The 25,997-nt window shown below is 50.0% G+C and overlaps 1 protein-coding gene across 1 annotated transcript; it reads left to right on the forward strand.

Moving 5' to 3' along the window:
• The first annotated feature begins 304 nt into the window (after positions 1–304).
• Positions 305–4,253, forward strand: SKIDA1 (SKI/DACH domain containing 1). The gene has a single exon (XM_069859517.1). The coding sequence runs from the start codon at positions 305–307 to the stop codon at positions 2,741–2,743; it is 2,439 nt and encodes an 812-aa protein (XP_069715618.1). The 3' UTR covers positions 2,744–4,253.
• The last annotated feature ends 21,744 nt before the right edge of the window (positions 4,254–25,997 follow it).

A 25,997-nucleotide genomic window follows, 5' to 3' on the forward strand; every position in this document is an offset into this window, starting at 1 on the left:
CTGATCTTCAGCAGCAACTTAGAGAAACACTTTGGCAAACCTGATTTTTAAGATTATATATTGATTGTAGCCTCACGATTTTTTTTAATTTATTTTTTTTTAAATTTTGTCTAAAGTTTGGCATTTCATTCACCAAGAATAACAGCCTTTGTTATATTTTATTAGCAGGATGCCTTGAGACAAATACAGCATCTGGCTGAGGATTGTGTGTGTGTGGCTTTTTCTTTTTTTTTGTTTTTTTCCTTTTTTTTTTTTCCCACCTCTCTCTCTATCTGCAAATGCTGGGAATAATTTAATTCACGAAATGGGAGACCTGAAGTCGGGTTTTGAAGAGGTGGATGGCGTGAGGCTCGGCTACCTCATCATTAAAGGAAAGCAAATGTTTGCACTCTCCCAGGTTTTTACAGACCTGCTCAAAAATATCCCGCGAACTACCGTGCACAAGCGAATGGATCATTTAAGAGTCAAAAAGCATCACTGCGACCTGGAGGAGTTGAGGAAACTCAAAGCCATCAACTCCATCGCTTTCCACGCCGCCAAATGCACCCTGATCTCCAGAGAGGACGTGGAAGCCCTTTACACATCCTGCAAAACCGAGCGGGTCCTTAGGACGAAGCGGAGGAGAACGAGCCGGGCGCTGTCCCCCGCCGACCCGGAGCCGGTGCCCGCCGACCCCTTCCGCGGCTTCTGGAAGGAGAACAAACTTTGGCTGGGGCTGGAGGAGGCTGCGCGGCCGCCGCCGCCCCCGCGGAGGGGAGCGTCGCGCCCGGGGGACGCCGCCTCGCCGCCGGCCGCTCATCTACCTCACCTTTTTAGTAAATACACTGGCCGCGGCTACCCGGAGATCGCTCGGGCGCCTCGCAAACCCCCCGTAAACTATGAAACGGCGGCGGGCGCCTGCGCTCCCCTCCGCGCCCGCCGCCCGCCCGCCGCCCGCCCCCCGCCCGCCGCCGCCGCCGCGCCCCCGCCCCCGCCCGCCCGCGGCCGCCGCCGCCCCCGCCGCCACGGGGCCGCCGCCGCCGCGCTGGGCCCCCCCGGCGCCTCCCGCCGGCCCCGCGGCGCCCCGCCGCTGCCGCTGCCCCGCGGCTTCGCGCCGCCGCCCGCCGCCTTCCCCGAGAGCGCCAGCAGCGACTCCGAGTCCAGCTGCTGCTCCGGCCGCGCCGCGCACGACTCGGACTGCGGCTCCAGCCTCTCCAGCTCCAGCGAGGCCAGCTCGGAGGAGGAGGAGGACGAGGAGGAGGAGGACGACGACGACGAGGAGGGCAGCGGCGCCACGGACTCCAGCGAGGGCAGCTCGGAGGAGGAGGAGGAGGAGGAAGAGGAGGAGGAGGAGGAGGAGGAGGACAGCACCTCGGACTCCGACTCCAGCTCGGTCTCCAGCCAGGTCTCGGTGCAGAGCATCCGCTTCAGGCGCACCAGCTTCTGCAGCCCGCCCGGCGCGGTCCACGCCGACTTCTTGTACCATCTGGCGGCCGCCGCCGCCCCCCGCGCCCCGGCCCCGGCCCCCGCGGATCCCGGCGGGCTGCCCGCCCTCCGCGGCCCGCCCGGAGCGGTCGAGCCCGAGCTGCCCGAGCACTGGGGCCGCCCCGGCTGGGCGCTGCGCTGCTCCGGCGGCCCGGGGAGCTGCTTCGCCGAGATAAGAGACCGTAGGGTGACCGAGATCACATTCCCACACTCTGAATTTTCCAATAATGCCAAGAGTACTGACCTAACAATTAACTGTGTTGCAAAGGGGGCCTCTTCACCTAGCCCAAAGACAAACAATGCATTTCCACAACAAAGAATACTCAGAGAGGCAAGGAAATGCCTTCGAGCAACTACTACACACCGTGCAGATAACAACACAATAGCTGCTAGGTTCTTAAATAATGATTCTTCATCAGCGGCAGCAAATTCAGAGAAAGATTCCAAAATCCCTCATTGTATTGAATTTGCCACGGATTTGCCCTCTTTACAAACTGATCCTGAGGAGGATGCTGCTTCTCCAGGGGCAGCAGCAGCAGCAGCAGCAGCAGCAGCAGCTGAGCTCCAGTGCACTGAAACAGGCGATAAGGCATTGCCATTCCTGCACAGCATTAAAATCAAAATAGAGGACAGCAGTGCAAACGACGAGTATGAGCCTGACCTTACAACACATAAGCTAAAGTGTGAGTGCAATGATACTAAGGATGAGTTTTACGGTGTGACTGAGAGTAGTAACCAGGACGCTTTATTAACAGCCAAGGAAGATTCTGCATGCACTGAGAAAGAAACCACTTCCTTAAACCCGCTGACTCAGAGTCAGGTCCTCTCATGCACTTTAGGTACTCCAAAACCTGAGGATGGGGAGTATAAATTTGGAGCAAGGGTGAGAAAAAATTACAGGACACTGGTTTTGGGAAAGCGACCTGTACTGCAGACTCCTCCAGTCAAACCAAATTTGAAATCAGCTCGAAGCCCACGTCCTACAGGTAAAATCGAGACACATGAAGGAACACTGGATGATTTTACAGTTAACAATAGACGCAAAAGGGTAGCCAGCAATGTAGCATCAGCAGTGAAAAGGCCATTTAATTTCATGGCAAATTTTCCCTGTCCACCATCACTAATTATTGGCAATGATGGGGATTTGTTGCCAGCTTATTCCTTAAACACCACTAAGGATTCCCAACCACCTCACAAGGCCCATCCTGTATGGAAATGGCAGCTGGGCGGTTCTGCAATACCTCTTCCACCTAGCCACAAATTCAGGAAATTTAATTAATAAAGTAGTTTGGAAAATATTTTCTTGAACCACCTTTAACTTTCTTACTTTTTTTTAAACTCTGCAGGATGGTTTGTACAAGCCCATTAATGCTATACACACTTTTGGAATCCTGTTTTATCACATTGTGAAGACAGAAACTGGATTACTATTTTCTTTACCATAACAACAGTGTGTTGGTTTTTTTTTTAATTTATTTTTTTTTTGTTTCGGTTGCATTTGGGTGTTGGGTTTGGTTGGTTTTTTTTTTGGTTACATCCCACAGAGTACTTAGGCTAAAGACTCAAGTTAAACTCAGTTATTATGGTAGAGCTGGAACACTTTACTGTTTAAATGCTAATAATGCACCAGTACCTCAATTCAACTGCTGCAAATAAATGTCAAAAGGTTGAATAATAAATATTAGAATGAGCCATTAAATTTATGCACTAGATTTCGAAAATGGAAGTCTAACTGTTAATTCAGTTAAAGTTTGTTAAGTTACATGGTTGCACAGTAAGGGTTCACTATAATTCAATGTGGCAGCAGCCTACTCTTCGGGAGCTTTGTTTTCGGGTGCAGGGGTGTCTTTTTCGAAGAGCAGTTGCACTTACTCCTTTTTCTCTGGTTTGGAAAGGCTGGGGTCCGACTACGACCCCAGCGCTAGAAAAAGCTGCCTCATCTGAAACTAGTAAATAAACGTGGAATTCTATTTTTGGTAAAGGGTGTCTTTTTACTTGTACAGCCACTCTTTGCAGCTGGGAAGCCTTTTTTTCGTTTCACCCAGAGGTCTTAAATAAGGTTACTGTTACCCACTAATGTCATGCTTAAGTTGTGGTCTGAACATGCCCCTTACAAACTTGCAAAGCAACTAAAATATTTGGCCGGCTAGCAGTACAATTTATGGTCCACCCCCTCACGCTGGCTGGAGGAAATAGCAAAGCAGTAAATACAACACAGAAAGTGAAACGAGAGGCTGTGAGTGGAAAGAATACACAAAATGAGAAAGACCGTGTTATTCATAGCTTTTTTGGCACCAAAACTCAGGCGTTTAAGCTGTGTTACACTTCCCGGTTCTATCCTCATCTCTTGAAATATGTTGTCGTGGGGTTGTTTTTTTCGCCATGCCATCCTCTCTATGTAGCAGAAACGTTTCAACTGCACGTGACAATCAGAGGCAATTATCTATATTTGCACTTAATATCGAAATAGTCGAACAGGCAGACTTCTAGAGTCTGGCCCTCGGTAAGACATGCTGGTATAATATATTGTGATGATGGAAGCAGTAAATCAAAATTATGGAAATTTGCACTGTTGAAAAGCATGCTTTAGCTTTATTTTCAATTAAAAACACTGTTTAAAAAACATTCCTGATTCCATACACTTTGAATTATTGCAGAGTTATCCGTGGTTTCCTCTCCGTTTGTAAGTTCATTGTTTTTATTTGGAGGAAATACGCTTCAAGAGGTTAACTGTCTCCCCCCACAACCCCTCGAAAAGAAAGGGAAGGGGCGGAAAAAAAAAAAAAGAAGCGAGGCTGGAGGCCGTGGTGGATGCCGAGCTGAGTCGGGGGAAGGTCCCTGCTGCGGGGGGAGGACGGGTACAGCAACTCTGGAAACTGCCTGAAAAGTTTGCAGCTTGAGAAAGGCAGTTATAATTGAGTTGCTGAATCAGCAGAGTTTAGGATGAATAATTGCTGGTTTCTTTCTTTGGATCAGCATTTTATTTATACTAGATCATTCCCAAATTAAATTTTAAGGATTCCACTCATCGATCAATCCCAGGAGAATAATTTATCGTAAATCAAAAAAAGGAAAACAAAGCAACAATGTAATGTTTACTGTGTGACTCAAAGTCAACATTTCTGATGGCCTGGGTTTCAATTTTTTAATTCCTGCCTTTTGTGATGCCCTCTCCCATCCCCTCGTCTCTAAATATTCCAAGCAGTCACTAACTGATTTCAGCTCTGTTTACTATACCCACACCGTGGCTTTCCTCTCATTGTAAAAGGCCCAGTCTCAGAATACCTGCAGCCAAATATAGTTAGAAAGAGTAAACAATTGCCTTGCAGTGGAGTTTCCCTTCCCCCCTGCATGCACATGCACACACATCACTTTAAACTGCCAGTTGCAAAAGGTGCATTGCATACTTAACCGCTTTGCAGAAATTACGATGGTCGTGAAAAATCTGCTTACTGAAGTTGTTCGGAGATGAATGTTTACATTCGTGTGTTTAGAGCTGCACAGATTACAGCCTTATTTCCAGAGAACTGTGAATACATATGAAATGTACTGCTCAGGAAAGCCCCCCTGCTCTGTTAGAAAACCCTGTCTGTTTGAGAAAGGTCAAAAAAAAGAAAAGGGGGGGAAAAATAAAGAAAAAGAGCCAAACCCAAAAGCTACGGAGGTGCAATATGCAAACTTGAAACCTAAAATTCCGCCTTGTCAATTAAACAACATATCACTTTCAAAGTAACTCCGTCCCCTGACCCTGTTTACTTCCAATTAGAGATATGCTGATTTGGCCAGGAATTGTAAATTACAGAGGTGCCTTTTCAGGTTCCCGAAATAATCCTGGGAAGCGGGGGGAGGGGAAGGAATAAGCATAAATTTATACCAAATAAGCTTTGCAGGGTTGAGGACGTGAAATATGGCGCCCAGCCCTGCCAGAGCCCCAGCCCCGGGAGAGGGAGCAGGAGCTGGGCAGGGATGGGCCTGGGCACCCCCAGCGGGCTGCTCCGCCGGGCCCCCTCCGCGCAGGCAACATCAAAAGGCAAGAAGTTAAACAGCCAAATAATTTTCACACGTGTACACCTCAGTTTAGTGTGAGCCACTAACGAGGACGTTCGTGGTTTTACTACCGCTGGAGAAATTAGACAGGTACAATAACTCACTGGGGGGAAAAAAAGGGAGAAAAAATTGTATTATTTCCAGTTCTGGTAGTTCGGTAACTGTTTATGATGGCACTGTAATTATTATTGTGAGCAGAGTTCATCATAATTTCAGCCTTAATAACATATTCATATGGTTGAGTTACGTATAAATAACCAATTTTCTCCCATAAAGGTAAGTCCTACCAACGAGGAAAAACAAAGGTTTTTCTAGTGAGCCAGGTTACCATTTTGTTGTAATGTTTACAGGAGAGAAAAAAAAAACTTAAAATACATTAGCAATGAATTGCCACCATTTTCCGATTCCTGGCGTACACAAAAATCAACAGAATTTTCTAGAGGAAAAAGCAACCGAGGGAAGCGCGTGTACTTTATGGACTGCACTCCATAGGTATTTGCCACAAGTAGAGTTCATCAGTAAATTTACTGGGAAGATTGCTGCTGCCAGATGGAAGACAAAAGAAAGTTTTGGACGATGTTTCATTCTCTAGAGCATTAAAAAGAGAACACGTGTAATGCCTTCAGCAAGAGGTATATTGCCTTAAAAGATGTGACTCGCAGTTTACGACAATTTACTTTAAGGAGCGATTGTTCTATAACCTGCACTTACTTGACTACAGCGGGCTATCTCTTTGCCGGTTGTTTATTTAAAACGCCACTACTCGCAATAATGCAAAATAGCGGTAGCTGTTGTACCAAGTTTGCTGTTCAATCAATTCACTTGGTGATTTTTTTAACGTGGTCTCCGATCCTTTTCCTTCGAACAGTTTTAGTTGCCAATAAATTTAAGTTTCTGGAGAAACGAGAGCGATGCTATCACGTTTTTGTTTGTCAGCGTTCACACGAGACAGAGGAGGGTAAAAAAAGTGTCATTTTCGACGCACAGCGGACTGCATCTGCAGGGAAATATTCTACATATGCGGCATGTTAGAGAGCACGGAACACGGATAACGTTGTTAATTGTGGTTTTTATGGTTAAGAGGATTGCTGCTGGAAAGAATACGCGACGGCTCATCCCGGGATCTCTTTGGAAGTACAAAAGCAGGGCGAGCGCCTGGAAATGGGAAGCGGCGGCCAAGGAGGAGGCTCGGGAGGCTCGGGGTGCCCGGGCCCTCGGGCAGGGACGGCGAACGGCCTCGAGGCCTCACCCAGGGAGCGTTTTTCCCCTGCGCTGATATAATTATTCGCCTGGCCCCGGGCCCCTCTCTCTCCCCCTCTCCCTTTCTCTCCGAGGCGGCCTCGCGAGCCCCCGCTTTAAAAGGCCCGAGATGTTTTGCATGAGGCGCTCACAATAGGGGTTGAGGGAATTGACAGTTTCAAAAACAAGGCGCCCGGTCCTTTCCAGATGCCGGAGCCCCCTCGCCCGCTCCGTCCCTCGCTCGCTCCTCGCCGCCGGTGGCTTTATCCTTAGCATTGCAAATACACGGCAACAGCTGTGTTTGTAAACAGGCCGGGGGGGGGGGGGTGTTAGCCCCGCGGCCGCCGCTGGAGCTGCCTCCGCCGCCTCCCCGCCCGCGCCCGCTTGGAAATTTAATAAATAAATAAATAAAATTTAAAAAAAAAAAAAAAAGAACCGTGGTGAGGGGTGGGGGGCTGCGCCGGGGCGCGGCGGCCTCGAGCCGGGGCCCGCGCGCCGCCATCTTGCCCGGCGCCACGCGCCTCCCCGAGCGGCGCCCCCGGCCCCGCTCCCGCCCCGCTCCGCTCCATCTTCCCGGCCCTTCCCGCCCTGCCCGAGCCGAGCCGGGAAGAGGCTCCGGCGGGACGCGGGGCTCCGGGGGAACCTGCGGGGAACGCGGGGTCTCGGCCGCGGGGAGCGGCGGGGTCAGCGCGCGAAGCGGGTCCGAAAGGCAGCCGGGGCCGTAAAAGCGTGTGAAATTACGCACCGGCCTCTTAAAGAGCGGCTAATTTATAGTAAATAGCGAGGGCTTTGTAAACGGCTTTATTATGTTGTTTCTCGTTAATTGTTGAGAAAATCCCCATTGTTGGGTGTGAATGGCTTTATGGGCCCGCCCGGTCCCCGGTGCGATCCCGGGGCAGTAAATGGCCGCCCCGCTAATGCGGCCGCCGCGACCCCCGCGGCCGGGCCGGGCCGGGCGCCCCGCGGCAGCCGCTGCGCTCCAGCCCCGGCCCCGGGAGCGGGGACCCGGCGAGGATCCGGCGGCAGCGCCGTCCCGCTCGCTCCCGGCGGCCGCGCACACGTGCAGGGGCCGCTCCCGCCTTTGTTAGCGGCCGCGCTCCCGCCCGCTGCCCCGAGAGGGGCTCGCCGCCGTCCCCCCCTTCGGCACAGCGGCGGGAGCCGAGCCCCCGCTGCCCCCCGCGTCCCGGAGCGGCGGTGGGGCAGCCGCGATGAACTTCCCCCGGCGCCGGGACACCGGAACGCCTCCCGGGCGCACGTGCCTGCGCGGTGTAGAATACAGACCGCGATTCAATGGAAATTCCGCTCCAGAAACTTATATTTGGCTTATTCTCCTTCCTGAAATCTCCCCCTTCCTCCGAATTCGAAAGGCCCCCCCCGCCCCGGGTTTAAAGCGCTGGTTTCAGGGGTTTGTGCTCAGCCCCCGGCTGCCCCGCTGGGGCTCGCTTCCCGCCGCCCCGGCCCTGCCCCGCCGAGCGCGGCGAGTCTCCAAACTGCCTCTCGGGATCGGGATCGAATCGCCAACGTGTCACATCCACGGCTCCCTCTTCCCCGGGACTGGCGTTCGCCGCGCTTTTCCAGGCTGATTAGGAGCAGCGGAGCCGCTAGATAGGGCTCCACAGCCCATTTCCCTCCAAACAGGATGTTCCCATCAACCTGCGTTTGGTTTTCCCCAAAGAGCAGAGGAGAGTTGAGCTGGGAAACAACGTCCCGGCTCAAACCTTCGCCTACAGCTGCCGCTCGGGTCACTTCACATCTTCGCGTTATATTTCATCCTGTCATTCCTCTTGCTCTACCTTCCCGAGCAAAATAAATAAACTAACAAACAAACGGAGCCTTGGGAAAGCCAAGGGGCTGCCCCTCCGGCGTCTCCCGGCCGGGGAAGGCGCTTCCCGGCCTCCCGAATGGGCTCCTTGCTGCTCCCGGTGCATCCCCGCTGCTTTCCCGGAGCTGCTCCCGCCCCGGGATTTCCAGGGTCTTTGTGCGTTCGTGGAGATGCGTGTGAACGGGGGTTCGAGTGTTAAAACTGTCACATAACCTGTGCGAACATGTGTTTTATATTTACCCGCGATGCTTTTGTGTTCCTGGGATTCAGGGGTAAAACTGCCCGAGAACAACGGCAAATCCAAAAATTTTCTGTAGTGAAACTGCTTCAAAATGATAAAACACCGGGGTTGCTCGCTTTTGGGAAATCGTCGTTTCCATTGACGTGGAGGTGACGGCTCGAGGGAGGGTGAATAGCGATAACGCGCTATTCCGCGTGCAGTTTTCCAGCCCATTTGAAAAACTTTACAGTGTCTGCTGCGGGTGTTTGAAGTAGCGCATTATAACCAGGAGAAGGATTTTCAGGTTGTTTCCCGCTATGACATAATCGTCCCTGTCAAAATCTGGTTAAGTTCGCCGGAGGGAAAAAGATGTTCATGCTAAATGATGTGGGAGGAGAAAAGAGAGAACGGCGTTTAATGCGCGCTATAAAATAATGTCACGTCTCCCCGGCTGTGATCCCGCAGCCTCCCCTACGTTGTGGGGAAGTTTGTAAATGGTTACCTGGGGTTTACAAATTTTGCTAGTAAAATCTCATTAATTCCATTATGATTTCTGTATCCTTCCCTTGTAAAGGGGCCTGTAAAATGTATTAGTCCTACACAAGCCCTGCCATTCATCAAGTCCGTGAACGTTCCTATTTCCCTATCTAACTGCGGAGAGGCCGATAAATAGAAAGGCTCTCCAGATAATCGCTGCTATCTCCCGTTCTCCACGCAGGGCACTTGGTGGTATTTGTTCCGTGCCGAAAAAAACGAGATTCTGAAAGAGGATTGAAAGGGGGCGAGCTTTTTAAAGCACACCTGAAAGTTGGGAATCTTTATATGTGTTTGCATTGCTCGTGGAGGGGGGAAAAAAAAAAAAAAAAGATAGCCAGCAGCAATTCTTCATCAGCGGACTTAAAAGAGGCCTTTCCCGAGGCCTTTCTCCCTCCCTCTCTGCAAACACCGGCGCGCAGATGAGGTGAGGTGAGGGCTCCCGTGAAAACTCCAGCGCGGAGCTCGGCTCCTCTGCGGGGCTGCGCTTTGTTCCTCCCGTTTTCCGCAGGAGACGGGTGACACCGGGTTTAGGGAAAAGCTCCGGACGCTGACGAAGAGCCCAGCGGCTCCCGGCTCCAGCGCCGGCACAGATTTACAAGATCATTTTGCTGCGGCTTCGTGCGAGTTGCTCCTCCAAACCTGCGAAGCCGAGCCGCCTCCCGGACAAAATTTACTGCTTGTATTTGGTTTTAGCAGCGTCGATGGCGTCTGATCATTTGGAAAGACGAACTACATAAACATCTGATAGTTTGTATTAGAATCAAGTGCAGTGACAATTGCACGGAGCTGGTTTTAATTTTATTCCAAAGTGTTTACACATCGACATATGGTAAATTTGTCTTCGCTGAGAAAGTTAAGAATCAATAGCGTTAATAGCTTTGCATAGACATGATAGCGATTAACATTTCTGCATCTCTACCAGCCCAAGGTTCCTGAAGATAAATGCTTGGGTGCTGAAGGAAAAAGGGTTTTAAATTGAAGATTAACTGGCTCTGCCCGCAAAGGTGCTTAGGGGTTCAGCAGGATTCGCTCCCTCTTTGCTGAAGGCTCCAAAGCAGCAGCAGCAGCGCCTTTGCTCTCCTTTTATCTTTATTTCGCCACGCTTTCTCCCACAAGAACCTGCAAAGCTCACGCCTGGAAAAAAACAACCGGCTTCTTCCCATCGAGGGAACCTGGAGCCTGATTCCCCCTGACTCTGGCTGGGATGACAAGGTTTTCCAGGAGCCTCTCTCGCTCCGAGGGAAGTGGAAAAATCATAGCTGTCGAGCTGCTCCCTAACTCACGCTTTCTGTCAAGAGGCCGCGGGTAGTTTAGGGCGCTCCCTGGTTTTCCCAAGTGATGCCCAGCGACTCCAGTCGTAGCAAAACCGGGTGGCAAAAACTCAGTCGTCCTGGGGTATTTTCTAAAATCGAGAATGTGCTCCCAAAGAACTCATAAAACTATATATTTACATATGTTAAGGAAAACCAAACAACAACCTTCATGCGCAGGAGTCAGCGACATTTGCAAACGCTGCTAATTGCAGCAATTTCCCCCAGCATTGAAGGACTATTATTTTTAATGTTCAGGTGTTGCTTTAGGGAGCTCAGGAAATCACGTAGAAACTCCGAGGCTAACCCAATCCGCAGATGTCTATGCACGTCTCTAAGTCAAACAGGTCAAATATTTTTTAAACACGCGTTTACCAAGAGAGAAAGAGAAAAAAAAAAGGCATCTAAGCTGGAAACCTGTGGGGGCATAACAAAAGGAAAGAGGCCAGAAAGAAATATCCCACAGTGGATTACAAGGTTATGGGACAGGTCACTACAGGAAAGTTAAACAAAAAATGAAGGGTACATTATATAAACCCCATATAATTAAAAAATAGTTAGTTCCAATGTTGTAGTTATGCCCTCAGATATTTGTGGAGTTTGTTGATCAAGCGCTTGGGAATTTACTGGGAGTTTATTCTGTTAATATACCTTTCTTTACCCGGCGTTGGATTTTTCACATAATTAGAAAACTGACCGCAGCCTTTAATGACTGTCTGTATTTAATGAAGGTTATAATTATTTTACACTGCAGAAAAATGTACAGAACGAGCTGTTATAGGAGGGGACGTAGTCAGACAAGAAATAAACACAGCCTTACAGAGAGAGGACCCTAAGACAGTAATATATTAAATATTGCAGCGATCGATTTCAATACCCTGAGTGGACACAGGAATAAAAATTCACCCGCAAGATGAAATGATCAGGAATTCTTTGTTGGGAGGGGAAAAAAATGCGACTCTTTTTTTTAAATTTATTTTTCCCTAGATCTTTTTTGTTCAGGCTAGAAGAGGGCCGGGCGAGCATCTTTCAGGCTCTGGTGTCCCGGTTTAGGAGGTAACCCTAGAGGTTACCCGCGGCTCAATGGCGTTTCTCCGCGGTAAAAAGACGGGTCTTCTTTGTCCGAAGGGAGCGGGATTAAACCTCTCGCCCGGCTTCGGTTCTCGGGACCGGGGCAGCCCCCAGCCCCCAGCCGGTACCGGGGCTGGGGGGGAGCGGGTCGGGGCTGCCCCCCGGCCCCTTTGTGGCCCGGCCAATTAAAGCAGCGCCCCAGCCGCCCTGCGCTCTCACCGCTGCCCACAGACCTCTGCCCCCTCCCTCCCCAGCCACGGCCCTTCTCGGTTTTAATTAATAGTTAAAAGGCGGGATGAAAATTAAAGAGGGGGCAGAGGAGGGGCGAGGCGTTTCCGCGCCCCGCGGGAGCCGGAGGGAGGAGGGGGCCGGGCCGGGGTCTCCCCGCACCCTCCGGGCCGCCTTCTCCTCGTCCTCCCGGTGGCACCGGCGAGGCCGCCCGGGGCTGCGGGCCGGGGCTGAGGCTCGGCACCGGGGCTCGGGTTCGCTCTGCTCCCGTTCGGCTGCGGGGAAGGGGAATTACAGCCGGGAAAACGTGAACCTGTTGACTGTCGGATCCCGAGTGAAAGGGCCGGTCGCCTTCTGCATTCCCAAACCTATGGAGCTGGGATGCCATCGCTGGGCCCCTGGATTCACCTGTCACTGCGATCACCGCCTCCGAGCACTGACAAATATTCACAATAAAAGAGTGAAAGGGTCTCTTAAGGTTCACTGATTTGTGTGTAGAACTTTGGAAAACGGCAAACAAGCGAGAAAAATTGTCCATTCTTGTGAAGGGAAATACAAGTTTGCACTTAACCGTTCAGCGACAAAACCCTCGGACCGGCCAAAGGGCCGGTGACACTCACTGTAATCTCCATAACAATTTCATTTCCTCTCTTCCCTCTCTCCCTCTTTACTGGGTAGCAAAGGAGAAAATTCAAGGGTTTAATCCCGAGGAAGGCTTTCCATTTATTCCCACTGCAGGGAGAGTGGGATATTGAGAAAAGCCAACAGATCCCGAACAAAACAGGGAGGGAAGTCCTCGGGCTCTGGGCTGGGAGAGCGGGCTGGGAGCATCCAGCCGGAGGACACATGCGAGTCAGAGTGAAATAGAAACTGGCGCGATTAAATTTCCTTTTAAGTGTGCCTTTGGATTAGTTGTACACGGAATCTAGTAATTAAGGCCCTTCTCTTTAGAGAAAACCTTTTCGGTTTCGTATTCCAAGCGTCGGGCGTGATTGCTGCGTGCTCGAGAGAAAAAAAAAAAAGAAATAAAGGACCCGTTTTCCCTTTGAGCCCAAAAAGTTGCTGCCACATAAATGTTTTTTACCAAAGACGACATTAAATTGTAGGGTATTAGCAATAATCACTGAGGGATCTGTTTTATACCATCTCAGGCCTCAGAATCTGCTGTTCCCGTCTTGCTGGGAGCAAGGAAAACCGCTTCCCGATTAAATTCTGCATTAATAGAACTTGGCAACCGGCAACAAAAACCTTGCTTAAGTGAAATGAAGAGACAAAAGACACTTTAAATGCTGAGGCTGGGGGCTGGGGAGCTTGTGCCACTAATTTTAAATGAAGACGACGTTCCTGCCTTGCAGACGGCGGAGAGCCCGTGCTCCGGCTGGGAGAGGGATAGCACTAATTCTCCTCCCGGGCTCGCTGCGAGGCTCCGGGAAGGGCTCCGCGTCCTCTCCGAGACCCGGAGACCCGCAGCACAAACCCCTGGGCTCCCAGGCGGAGCTGCCTTCACCTGACCTGACCTGGCGGCTGGAAAGAGGGGAGCCCGGGGGGATCCCCGGCACTCGCGGGGAAGGGTCCCGCACGGCCCGGGAGGCGCCCCGAAACCGGGAATTTCTCTGCCCTGCACCGGGCAAGGCGGCCTCTGCCCTCCTCGAGCAGCGGCCGGGGCACCGGGAATCCTGGCAATGAGGGAGGGGGGAATCCCACGCGTGTCCGCGGCCGGAGCACCGGGGAATCCTCGAAGTGCGTCGAGGGGGAGGGAGGGAGCCCCTCGGCCGGGGCCGGCCCTGGGCGCGGAAATAGAAATGTAACAGCTCTCCAGACAAATTAATTTTTGACGGATTTATGGCACGGTTCTCTTTCGCGAGCTCCATTGGCTCCTCGGAGCTGTAATAAAAGTCCAGGGTGCAGAAGTATAAACACGCACCGTCTGCTCGGCGGAAACCCTCGAACAGGATCTGCCAGGGAAAGATCAAGACACTTTGTGCATTTTCCACAGATAATGCCCATATTCCGAATGAGTGATCAGAGAACTCCGGTATTGTTAAATAAAATGAGAGGAAGGCGAGTGACGTGGGACGGGAACAATGGCATTTCTGAATCGGTTCGCTTGATTGACATTTGGGGGCTTCGTGACCCGAGGGAATAGGACTCATTACCGTGAATACACCAAAACATCAGCCGAGATTAGAACTCTGGATCTTTTAAAAATCCTATTTCATTCTAAATTATAGTGGGAAAATACCAATTCTAAGAAAAAAAGAAAGAGCGAGGGGAGAAATTATTCCTTTATGTTCCTTTAATTGCTCAAAGCTCCCAAATAGAGTAAGAAATAGAGTTAAGGTTTTAGGCGGCGTTTAAGAGGAGAAAATTAACTTCGCAAACTAAAAATCTTGCCGCTGACAGAACACCGAATGCAAGGAAATATCAGTTCCTGGGTCCTACAGATCTTGAGCCGATCTGAGATGGGAATAGGTGCCCGATGCAGGAATAACTTAATAAGAAGGGTATTTGACAGATTGTTATGAATAACTAATTAGATATTATTCAATTTTCCTCTGCCACGCGATTTATATCCCAAATCTTTAAGAAAAGCACAAGTAAGCGTGAGAGAAAAAAAAAATCCCCAACAACAAACCCAACCAAACAGAGGGGAAAATGAAAGGGTGAGGAGAATTGTGTCCAAACCGGCCAGAGGCGAGGGCTGACAGGGGATGCTGCTCGGCAAACAGCCGCGCTCTGAACAAAGTCCGTTTCTCACAAAATGGGGAGCAAAAAACATATATCAGGGTGTGGGGCGAACCCCCAGGAGCCGGCCCCGTCCCTCCCCGGAGCCAGAGCCCAGCACGGTTCGCCTGTCTCCCAAACCAGATCCTGACACCGAAACCAGCCCCTGGGTCCAGCACAGGGCGGGTGGGTTTTAAGTATAGTTGTATTTGCCTCTTTAGGGAAATAAATGCCCGGGGGGTTCCCGGTAGGGGATGAGGCTCCGAGGCAGCGGCAATATGGATGTGGCTGCAGAAGGAGACGGCCCTGTTATCAAATTTTCGATCAGTTACCGAAGCTGAGGATCGCTTAGGAGTCGTTGCTCTGCACAATGGAAACAAGGACGGGGTTAGTTATTCGGCGGCCAAAAATACAAATCGTTAGGACCCCGGCAATCCTGCCAAATAAATTTAGCGCTTTCATGTTAATACACAGACGCACAAACAAACGCGATGATTATCTAAATGTTCAATTATACATTTACTAATACGGCCACCGGCTCAAAGCCTCCGCACGCCTAGAGATCATCTTTATACGGAGACATCTTGGTTTTAATTAATGACCGCGTTCTTCTCGTCATTGTCCAGAAAAATAGGGGTCACGTCGCATTAAAGTTAAGATTATTTTAATTTATTTATCCTCTACAGTGAGAATCGGTCTAATTACATTTCGAATTGCGAGGGAAAAGCGGTTTAACTGGCGGGAGGGTTGGAACAAAGGCTCGCGGGCCGGTGAGGCCGGTGCCGAGCCCCAGGCCGGGGGAGAGCGACCCGGCTCTCCCCGCGCTGTCCCGCGGAGCGGGGGCCGCGGCACAAAGCCCCGGGACCGGCCCCCAGCCCCGTTCTCCGCCCGGGACCGGCGCGGGGCAGGGCGCGGGGAGCCCCGGGCGGGGCGGCCGGGGCCAGGGGCGGCCCGGGCTCCGCACCCGCGCGGGGAGCGCCGGGGGAGGGGAGGGCAGCGCCCCGGGAACAAAGGCGGCGGCGCGGGGGGCGCCCGGGGCCGCGGCGGCGGGTGCCGCGCGAGGCGAGGCCGCGGCGGGGGCCAAACGCGGGCCGGCAGCGCCCCCTGCAGGGCGGCGGCGGCGCGGCGGCGCCCGCCCGCCCCTTAAAGAGCCCGCGGCTCTTAAGGTGGAACGGGCCGAGGCTCCTCGCGGCCCGCGGCGCCCTCGACGCCGCCGTCCTCGCTTCCCGCGGCCGCCGTCGCCCGCTCGAGTCCGCTCGGTCGGAGGCGGCGGTGCCGGGGCAGCCCCTCCGGCGGCTGCAGGGCGACGCCTCCCCCGGCCGCGGGGCCGCCCGGGCCGAGCCGGCCCTTCCGACGGCTGCGGGGTCTGACTCGCGGCTCCCGGGACCCCCGGCGCTTCGGGCTTCGTTTCGTGGCGGGGGCCGCCCCGCTCGCTCCGGGCCCCGCGCAGCCCCGGCCGCTTCTCCCACGGCTCCGCGTTGTTCCCGCGGGCGCGGTGGCAGCTCCGCTCCGGGGGGCGCTCCCGGGAAAGCCGTCGCCTCGGCGCATCCTCCCCTGCCTCGCGCCGCTCGTCCCTAGACAGAACCCAACACGCTTAATTACGTAAAGGATAACTATCTCCCTCCCGCCCCGCCGGGTTCCGCGGCCTCCCGAGAAGGACACGCTCCCCTCCGCAGCCGGAGCCTGCCCCCCCCGAGCTGGGGTTTTATTCTGGCTCTCGGGCTGGGTGGCAGGAGCGGGGCCGCGGGGATGGGCGCTCCCGGGGGATGCAGCGCGGGGCCGGTGTCCGCCGAGCCCCCCGAGCCGCCCCGCGTCCCCCCCGCTCGCAGCCCGAGCCCGGGGGGCCGGACGCGGGAGCTGAGGATGCTCCGCGGTCGTTGCTCTTTTTCAGAGCCGGAATCCAGACGTTTCCAGACGGGGGATGTTTTTTTTTGGGAGCGTATTAGGAACTGGCGTAGACTAGTCCACATTAGAGATCCTCCGCGCAGCCCATCGAACACCGCGAGGATTCTCTCTCGTGTTTTGAAACAATAATTCGTGAGTGACGCGTTCCGGCTCCCTTCGGTGCTGGCGGCGAGGTGGCCCCGCCGCGCAGAGCCGCGCAGAGCCCGCGCAGAGCCCGCGCCCTCGCAGGGCGAGCCCCGAGCCTCCGCGGAGCTGGCTGAAGGAGCAGCGAAATGTTTTCAAAACCAAACCCATTTTCTGCCCTCCTCCTCCCCACGCAGCAAAGCTGGATAATTACGGCTGGCTCTGCGCGGCTGTGCGCGGCTGTGCGCGGTCCCCGCCCTGCTCCGCCGGCTGTTTTCAGTGAAGTAGCCCCGCGAAGCCCTGAAACAAGGCGAGGAAGGGAGGGCCGTGTCTTCCACGCGTCGTCGCTTTCTCTTTTTTTTCGTTGTTGCCCACTTGAAATTTTTGCGGAGCAGCCGCGAAATTAGCGCTGGGCGCCTCCCGGCCAGGGAAGGTCCCCGAGAGGTGGCATTTGTACGATTACCTTGATGACAGTCGGTAAAACAAGGACCTTAGAAAGACAGACAGAGATCTGCGCCCTGCCAAATTACCCGAGAGGCACAAATGCTGGAGCGGGGACACGGGTTAGTGGCAGATAAGTACGGTTGGACTCGGTGATACCAGAGGACTCGGTGATCTCAGAGGTCTTTTCCAACCTGGTGATTCTATGATTCTACGAAGCTGTGTTCCACTCCAGGCTCGTGCACGACAGAATTAAAATTAGTAAACAGTGTTTTATTAATAATTCTAACGTTTGAGGGGGCGGCTGTAAAATCCTGAAGGGGCAAGCTCTGCCATGAGAAAGCAACAACCCCACCGACTTCAGCGGAGCGTGTCACAATAAACAGTAATAACAGCGATTAAAACAGCAGCACCAAATCAGGTACCTTATCTCCCCTTTTTGTTATCTAAAGCATCAGAATATTCTGTCTTCGCTTGACAAAGGAGCTCTCATCCGAAGCATTTTGTTCCTCTTGCCAGAATGAAACACATTTTCCTCCCCAAAGTAAACATAATGCATGTGACTAAAACACTGGCAGGACCAACAGCAGGGAATTTAACTTTTAAAGAAACCGATCTCTGTCCGTGATTGATGCTGTGTCACTCTGACAACAGAGAGTGTGTAGCTAATTGCCTCTATAAACGAAAAAGATATTGCCCTCTTTTTATCAAACACATTCTTTGTCCCAGGCTAAAACAAGTGTCACAGTAAATGAACATGACTGTAGAGATTAATAGTTACCCAGCAGTGAAATCTGAATAAGGACACCACATTGGCAACCAGGGTCTGGTTTAAACTGGGAAGGAGGTTTGCATTCATTTTTCAGGAGCAGTTTTCCTTTCCAAGGATCCACCTACGTGGCTATGGTTATCTGGCTGTAGCTGGTCAAGGTACCCACAGCTCCTGTCACCGGGACACTGAGAGCCTCGAGGAGGCCCCTGGGACCCCTCCAGCCGCGGGGACTTCTCTGATCCTTGGGAGATCTCTGAAGAGAGCTTTGGCCGTCCCTGCCCAGGCAGGATTTTCTACAGGGCACAGTTCTCCCACCCTCCACAAAGCATCACTGAGAAGGGACTGCAATAGGTTTCTTTTGGGTTTCAATGAATTACAGGGGGTGATCCTGATTTTTTTTTCTTTTTTTTTTCTTTTTTTTTTTTTAGAGAAGCATCAGGTATTTTCTCTCTTTTCTCTAAGAAAATTTTTTTCTTCCTTATATCTTAAAGGCCAACAGCCGGTATCAAGAAGAAAAAGGGAAAGGTTTACAGCAATATTGAATATTTATTCAAAAAAGTAACAGCAAATTCTGTATCAGCAGCTAACAGATAAAAATTCATCTTCAGCCAGCACCAAACTGTGAATTCTGGTATCTCCTTCTCACAATTGCTCAGTTAATACTTCTACTCCCATCCCTTCCCTTACAAGCCATTAATTCAACTTTACATCCAGGCAGGGTGATAACGTCCTGTCATGCTCTCTGTTTTTATTTCAAAGGGATATTGAAATTTTGAAGAACATGGAGAAGAGACCCTCTCTTCTCACCCTTATGGTTTGAAACCTCGATGTGCTGTACAAGGTTGTCTTGGAGAGGATCCTTTCTTAAGGGGCTGAATTACGAGATGAAATACCCTCCAGAGATGGACATGTGAGGTGTGGAAGGTCTCCTAGTAGGGAAAGGCACAACCTGAAAAAGTAACAGGGAACTGAAGCCAGACAGATTCCTGGATGAAGGAAAGTACTGACTGGTGAGATGCTGCCCAGGGAAGTGATGTGATGTTTTTGTAGATTCAAAGAATTTAGTGCTGAGGGTCAATGCTGCTTCTTTCACTTAGTCCAAAGCATGTGAAGATCCTGAAGTGCAAGTATCTTCCCTTGAGGCTGCTGTCACATAGTTTTTAATTTTCCTTCAGTTTATTTAGAGCGGTTACTGACAAAGTATCTCTGGAGTAAAGCTTTTTTGCATAATTATTTATGCTGGAAGTTATTTAAATTTTCAAATCTACCTCCTGGTCCTTTTTATCTAGAATTTTGCCCCTTACTGCATGGAATAACAAGCATATTTTTTGGTTCTGATATTTTCCCTGCTGAACCTGCCTTACAGATAGCATGAACAGTGCAGTTATGCCTATTAGTCACAGTGCTTGGCCCTGGTGTTAGACTAATTTGGAAAGACTTCCTGCATGGCAAGAAACAGCAGGATTTGATCATAGTCAGAGACCCATTACAATGTGCAGCAAGGCTCTTTAAGGAGCCCTTATCACCTGGGATGTTTAAAAAACTGCCCTTCCTGAGGCATCAGTAAAAAAAAAAAAAAACAAACACAAGGAAAAACACTGTTCAAAGGAAGACGGGTGGCTTGATCTGCTAGATCTTTTCCATCACGGAATTCTAGGACAGTGATTTGATTAAATAGTAATAATAAAAAAAAAACCCTGACAAAACAGGGTGAGAATGGACAGCAAATATTGACTCTTTAACTCCACTGTTTTCTGGAATATTAAATTAATGTTCCCACATGATGTCCAGGCATCCATCCTGATCTCCCTGGAGTCAATGGTGACATTTCTATTGCCTTCCGTGGAAGAGGACTATTTATCTGAGGCCATCTTGATCAAAATAAACACAAGAAAATAGATTGTACTCGAAAATATTTTGAACTTCCTTTTGCTTGATTTGAGCAATTGCTTTGGTCCTAGGTTATTAAATCTTGACTTTACCCCAAGAGAGGTTGCTGTTGTATTACTATCCTCTTTCCTTTGCTGCAGGGATAATCAAACATTTCAATAGCTTTCTGTTGACTGTGAGACTATAGTTACTTTTAACCCTTTTTCAGCCTAGCCAAACAAAAACGTCAATGAAAACAAGTTCAGATAGCATTTGGCCAACCTAAATATCATTTCATCTTAGAAAAAACTGACTACTCTATCAACTGTTAAAAAGCATATATTTTACAGAGAAGGAAATACATCGATACCCTTTGTACTAAAAAGAAAGTCACCTTGTGAATGTTGAGTATCTGCGCTAGGCAAATATACAGATTTTTGATGACATCTTCTGTTTTAAAATGCTATTCAAGAGCTCCCAGCTCACATCTTGGGCTTACAGCAACTGACATATTCTCATTTTTCAACAAAATAAAGCATGCTGATCTTTGAATGAGCACTACGGGAAAAGGGTACGTATCTTCTGATTTATGTTAAACAGTCTTTTTGCTGCTCTCTTGTAACTCCGCTTTTTGCCCCATGAAAACATCCGCACAATAAGATTCACAGCTGTTTATGTGAATGTGTAACTCACGGGGAGAGCTATAAACTTAACCACTTATTCTGTGGTTTTGACTAATGTAAGTGTCACTGATTTTCTCCTTGGTTCCCCGGACAAAAATAAGTAGTACTGGGAAAAGGTGCTTTTTTTCCTCCAATGCCTTTTTGTAGGATCCTGTAAATAATAATAATGTTCAGAAGCATGCAGGGCATGAGCCCAGTTAAATTATGTGGCTTCTTAGGTATTAACAACGTGCATTTCTATAGTCTTATTTAAGCTGTCAATTTACAAATAAATACAGACCAACACAACAAACTCAGAGAAAGATTTTTCCATCTGGATCTCACTATAAAAACCTTCCCCAATGAGTGGATAATTTGCTTTCTCTATACGGCAATATAACTCAGCCGGACAATTAGAGGCCCTGGTAGTTTAATAAACTTTCCCGGGGGCAGAGGAGAAAGGGAAGGGTTAAGGCTCGCTGCCTCCCAGCCCCTTCGCGGGGGCGCAGGGGAAGGAGCGTGGGCCTTTCTCTAAGGAGAGAGGGATGCCAAGGGAAAGCCCACAGGCTGTTTGGTCAGGGGAAAAAGCTTTGTTCGGTGTTACTTTGTGTATTAATGAACCATGCCTTAAGGGAAGGGCCTACAAGAGATTTGGGAGTCTTCCAGGCGGCCAGGGGTCTCCCCGGGCTGCGAGGGAGTGCAGCGCTCCGGAGGGTTGCTGAGGGGGGATGCTGCGGGGGGATGCTGAGGGGGAACGTTGAGGTGGGGATGCTGCGGGGAGATGATGCGGGGGGTGCTTCGGGGGGGATGCTTCGGGGGGATGCTTCGGGCTGATGCTGCGGAGGGATGCTCCGTGGTGGCGCTCCGAGGGGATGCTTCGGAGGGTTGCTGTGGGAGGATGGTCCGGGGGATGCTGCGGGGGAATGGTCCAGGGGATGCTGCGGGAGGATGCTGCGGGGGGGATGCCGAGATCCCCGCGGCCCGGCTCCCGGGCGTACGCGGGCACAAAGCAGACAGGGGCACGGTCCTGTAGCCGTCCTTGGGGACCACAAGTTGTCCCATCGAGAGCCCCCCTCACAAGTATTCCCTCTCCAGCCCGGGCCCGTCCAGAGGCAGTTCCAGCCTCGGTCGCTGCTCAGACCCCGGCGGGGCCGTCACCGCCTCCCCCTGCCCCGGGGCAGCCCAGCTCCGGCTTCTGCCCGGCTATCACCGGAGCGGCTTCGCGGCTTTACGGACCGCGGGTGCCGTTGTGCCGGGAGGCGGCGGCCCACGCGTGGGATCTGGCTGCGCCGCTCTCGTTTCCTGCGGGAAACCGAGCTCGAAGCGCGAGCGCCGGGATGGACAGGCGGGAGGCGGCGGCCCGCGAGCATCTTCTGCTTCCCAGGGGCCGCCACGTCGGTCTGGCCCACGGGCTTTCCATCCCATCCCATCCCATCCCATCCCATCCCATCCCATCCCATCCCATCCCATCCCATCCCATCCCATCCCATCCCATCCCATCCCATCCCATCCCATCCCCTGTCTGTCCCTGGGGAGCCAGGGTTCCCTAAAAGGCTGCTGGGGCACACTTGTTGGCCTCTCCCGTCAAACGCGTGCCTGCACCCCCGGTTGCCCCCCTCTCTCTTGCTCTTTTCTGTGACACTCACCCCCTTCCCAAACCCACCCTCCCACCTTTCCAGGCATCCAGAGCTGTGAATGCAGAAAAGGAACCGCTAATACCTCAGGTTCAGGTGTTCCCCAGGAGTTAAAAAAACTCGTTTTGGGAAACTAAAGATGATAGAAAACTAGAAGTTAACTATCCACAACCATGTTCTCCTCCAGTGAAATGACAGTGAAATGTATTTAATACTGAGTCTCAATGAGATAAATATTTCCTTAAAAATAACCTAATTCAATGCACAAACCTGATTAATGCTTTATGTCTAGGGCTGTTTATTGACTACCAAATTAAGCCTTGTGGGAAAAAGACCACCCAAATAATAATAACATATGATTGTGCAATTAAAGAACATCTTACAATGTGCTCACAAAAGGACTAAATTAAAACTGCACAAGCAGCCATACGTCAGCATCCTAACTCTTCACTACCTTTCTTTGTAGGCTGGGGTTTCTAAAGGTGAAAACAATCTCTCTCTTCCCCCCTCCACAATATGGAATTCCCAGCTATGGCAGCAGCATTCCTCTTCAGCAGGATCTGAAACCTGAACCGTCAGCCAGGCACCGCAGCTTGAATTACAGGGCTAATTGTGCTGGGCCCATCCAGGAGGACAACGTTATTTTGAGAGTGGAGAATGAGTTCCCAGGACCACTTTGGGAGTGGGCAGTGGGCAGCACACTCCTTTTGCTCCCCTCTTTCACTGTCACTGCTTGCTCTCAGCCTTGTGGGCAGTGGGTACTACAGCTGCTCTTTACTAGTATCTTGGCTTGCCCTGTGTTTGAAATGTGCACGTTTGGTTATTTTTGGTGCGTCATCACTGTTTTTGTTTAGAATGTGACTGAAAGGAATATTTGTAGCTTGGCTAAATGATAGCACAAAGTCACAGGACAGAGAAAAGGCTCTTTTCTGCAGCTGGGTCGGTCTTCTTGCTAAATTTAAACAATCTTTTGAAAGCAAGTCGAAGCTATTATAAATTCCCTAATCTGTTCCTATAGTGTTTTAGAAAGGAAGGTGTTTTGCAGCACAAGGACTAAGGTAACCACTTACTTAGTTTACCAATATTTTAATTCAATTGTGTAAATTCCAAGGCACTGTTGACAAAGTGTTCATTGCTTGTGGTCCCCATCCTCATTATAACACTGTTAATACTTCTGTCATGACAAAGAACTGACTTTATTGTTGTTGTCTGTGTCTACATGTGACAATTTACCACTTGACAGATTTTTGTAGGGAAGTACGTAGGGAAGACTGTTTCTGTGCTCTCTTTGCAAGAGGTCTACTTATCCCTGTCAGATTTCTGCAGGCCACTGCTGATTTTACTAAAACTGAAACATTTACTTTGACTTTGCATTGTGCATTATTTTAACAGCAGAAGATGGCATATAAACACCTTTTATCTACCTTCCCTCCTACCGGGTTTGTAACATCAAAGATCATCCCATTCATTTTTGTTTCAAGGCAGGCTGTAAGTTTTCATCTGACAGGGTTGTTGAAAATCAAACTGACTATACTTGATCACAGTGGGATCTGCATGAAAATCCATCTACAAGTTGAGCTGTAATACTTACCTGTCTAGGCCAATTTGAGAACAACAAGAATGAAAAGCACATAAAGCTGAAATAGTGTTGTTTCACAGTAGGACTGTTCTACTGCAAGGATAGCAGAAAAGCTTGATTTAAGTAAATGTGGAGCTGCATGCAAAGCCACATAATTTTATCCCAGAGGTTATTAGGTGCAATTTGTTGTGATAATTTCTCTTTCTACCTGCCCTGACTTCGTATGCTGTATTGCCTGGGGATTATCCCAGTCAAAGAAGTAGGATTAAGGTATGTGAAGGAATGTAGTAGAAGTGTCAATAGAGGTTTCCTGTTGAACAAGGGAAGAGCAAAAAAATCCACGCATATGCCTCAATGTCATGAGAGAAATAAAACCCCGGTTTCCAGTGAGGTTAAATTGTTTTCAGAAAGCTTATAGGTACAGAGCACAGCTACAGTCAGCAGGAGCTGGAGGTTCAGATTCTGCCCATTGTGGGGGAGCGCTGGGAGGCTGTGGCTTCTTGTCAGGGTGGTTTTGACATTGCTAAGCAAAACAGACCCAACAGCAGATCATATGTTTATTTATACTTTGTTATTCTATCAATTATATAATTTATATATGCAGAAAAATGGAAAAATGATAAAGCCCCTCTCCCTTTTCAAGATGAAATGACAGTGTGCTATGATATTCTGCCACTTTTGTGCAGTCTCATATATCAAATAACCTAACTATATTAATCAGATAAGTAGGCAAAATACTTCCCCCCCCCCCGGGAGAGTTAGCCTTCTTTTTTAAAAAAAGGGTATTTTTTGAGTTAGATATACTGTCTCCGCACAGATGCGAGTAACCCTAAAGATGCTATTCCCGTAAGTAATTCTTGGACATCATGCATTTATTTAGAAATTCAGTCATTAGCTGTGTGTCTTCCTGTAATTTGATCAAGTTAGCCAGATACGCGTGTTTGTATGTGTATTAGTGGTTGAGCTAGTAACATTGCCTAAAACTAAAGCTTTGTGACTCTTTCCATTATGTGGCTATGATTATAACTCAGCCAAATTTTAACTACTGGGACCAAAACTTTCCAAAGAAATATTGAGCCTGAGGCAGAACTTGCAATGGAAAGTTTCAACAAAAGAGTTCAGATTTCTCTAAAAACAAGAGGGAGAAAGTTGCTTCATTTGGCTCATATTAACAAAATAGTAGTAAAAAAAAAAAGAACCTCACAGAAAAGCTGTAATGTTTTATATAATGGTGTCATGATCCAGTATTTGGGGCAACAATTTGGAAAGAGACTTCTAGCTGACCCCCCTCCACCCCGGGGAAAGGTGTGGGAGTTTGGTGGAGCCACGGTCCTCGGGGCAGTTACAGTCCAAGCATATTTGGGCTTTTCTGCTCAAGCATCCCAAGGATTTGACTCAACTGGAGCCTTTGTTTCTCCTGCCCTCAGAGGCTGCCGTGGGGCTGGGCTCTCTGGAGGCGCTGGGGCAGCGCCCTGGAGCATCCCACACTTTTTGGCCAGGTGAGCTGTGGGGAGAGAGACTTGGGGATGCTGCCTGTCCTTTCCACGAAGGAAATTTCCATTAGGAAATCATATACAAAAACAAGCAGAGGTTGTGAAGTCAAGTGTTCAGGAGTCAGGAAATGCCAGACTGACATTTCCTGAGTCGTCTTCTCTCTTTGTCCCAGTTTGTGTAGCCGTTATGATGCAACCTTTGGGCACTCAAACTGCTTTTACAGCTCTGTCTTTAAAGACATTTATTTTCTTGTGATAACGAATAATCGAATAATCGTTATTTTTTAATTGTTTAGTAGCAACAGCCTGTTGGCTGTGCACATGACAGAGTAAAAATGATTTTTTTTCTTGGGCAAAGTGGTTTTTTTTAATCAAATTTTGATGCCGTTGAAGCCGAGTATCCTGTGACTCTAATGGAGATAGACATTGGTAAATGAATTGGATCTGTCAGAGCTGTTTTCTCTCTTCTTTGTCTTTTGTTTGTTGCTGTCTTGTAATTTTTGACCATTCTCTGTCCTTATCTTGACACTAGCAAGGAGATCAGCATTCAGCAAAACAAAAAAAAACTCTGGCTAAAACAGAGCTGTTCATGTTGCCCTGAAGAGGAAGGAAGGATGCCTCTTCCTGCCTAACCAACGGCGTGTTCTGCAAGGCGTTACTTACTGCTCTGCTTTCCCCTGCCTGTTTCCTGGAGAAGGTGGAAAGCAGAATGATAAACGTCCTTGGCTGAAGCTTGCATAAATTAGGTTACAGAGACAAATTACTTCCCACATCTTCTCGTTGTACATCCTCTGCAGGTTTTGTCTAAAATTAAAAATAAGTATTCTGTACACTTGTGCTCCATTATTGCCTGCAAA

Source organism: Phaenicophaeus curvirostris, chromosome 6 (assembly GCF_032191515.1).
Source record: "Phaenicophaeus curvirostris isolate KB17595 chromosome 6, BPBGC_Pcur_1.0, whole genome shotgun sequence".
NCBI lineage: Eukaryota > Metazoa > Chordata > Aves > Cuculiformes > Cuculidae > Phaenicophaeus > Phaenicophaeus curvirostris.

Excerpts from the sequence above, each read along its gene's own strand:
- SKIDA1 (XM_069859517.1), top strand. The coding sequence starts at position 305 with ATGGGAGACCTGAAGTCGGGTTTTGAAGAGGTGGATGGCGTGAGGCTC.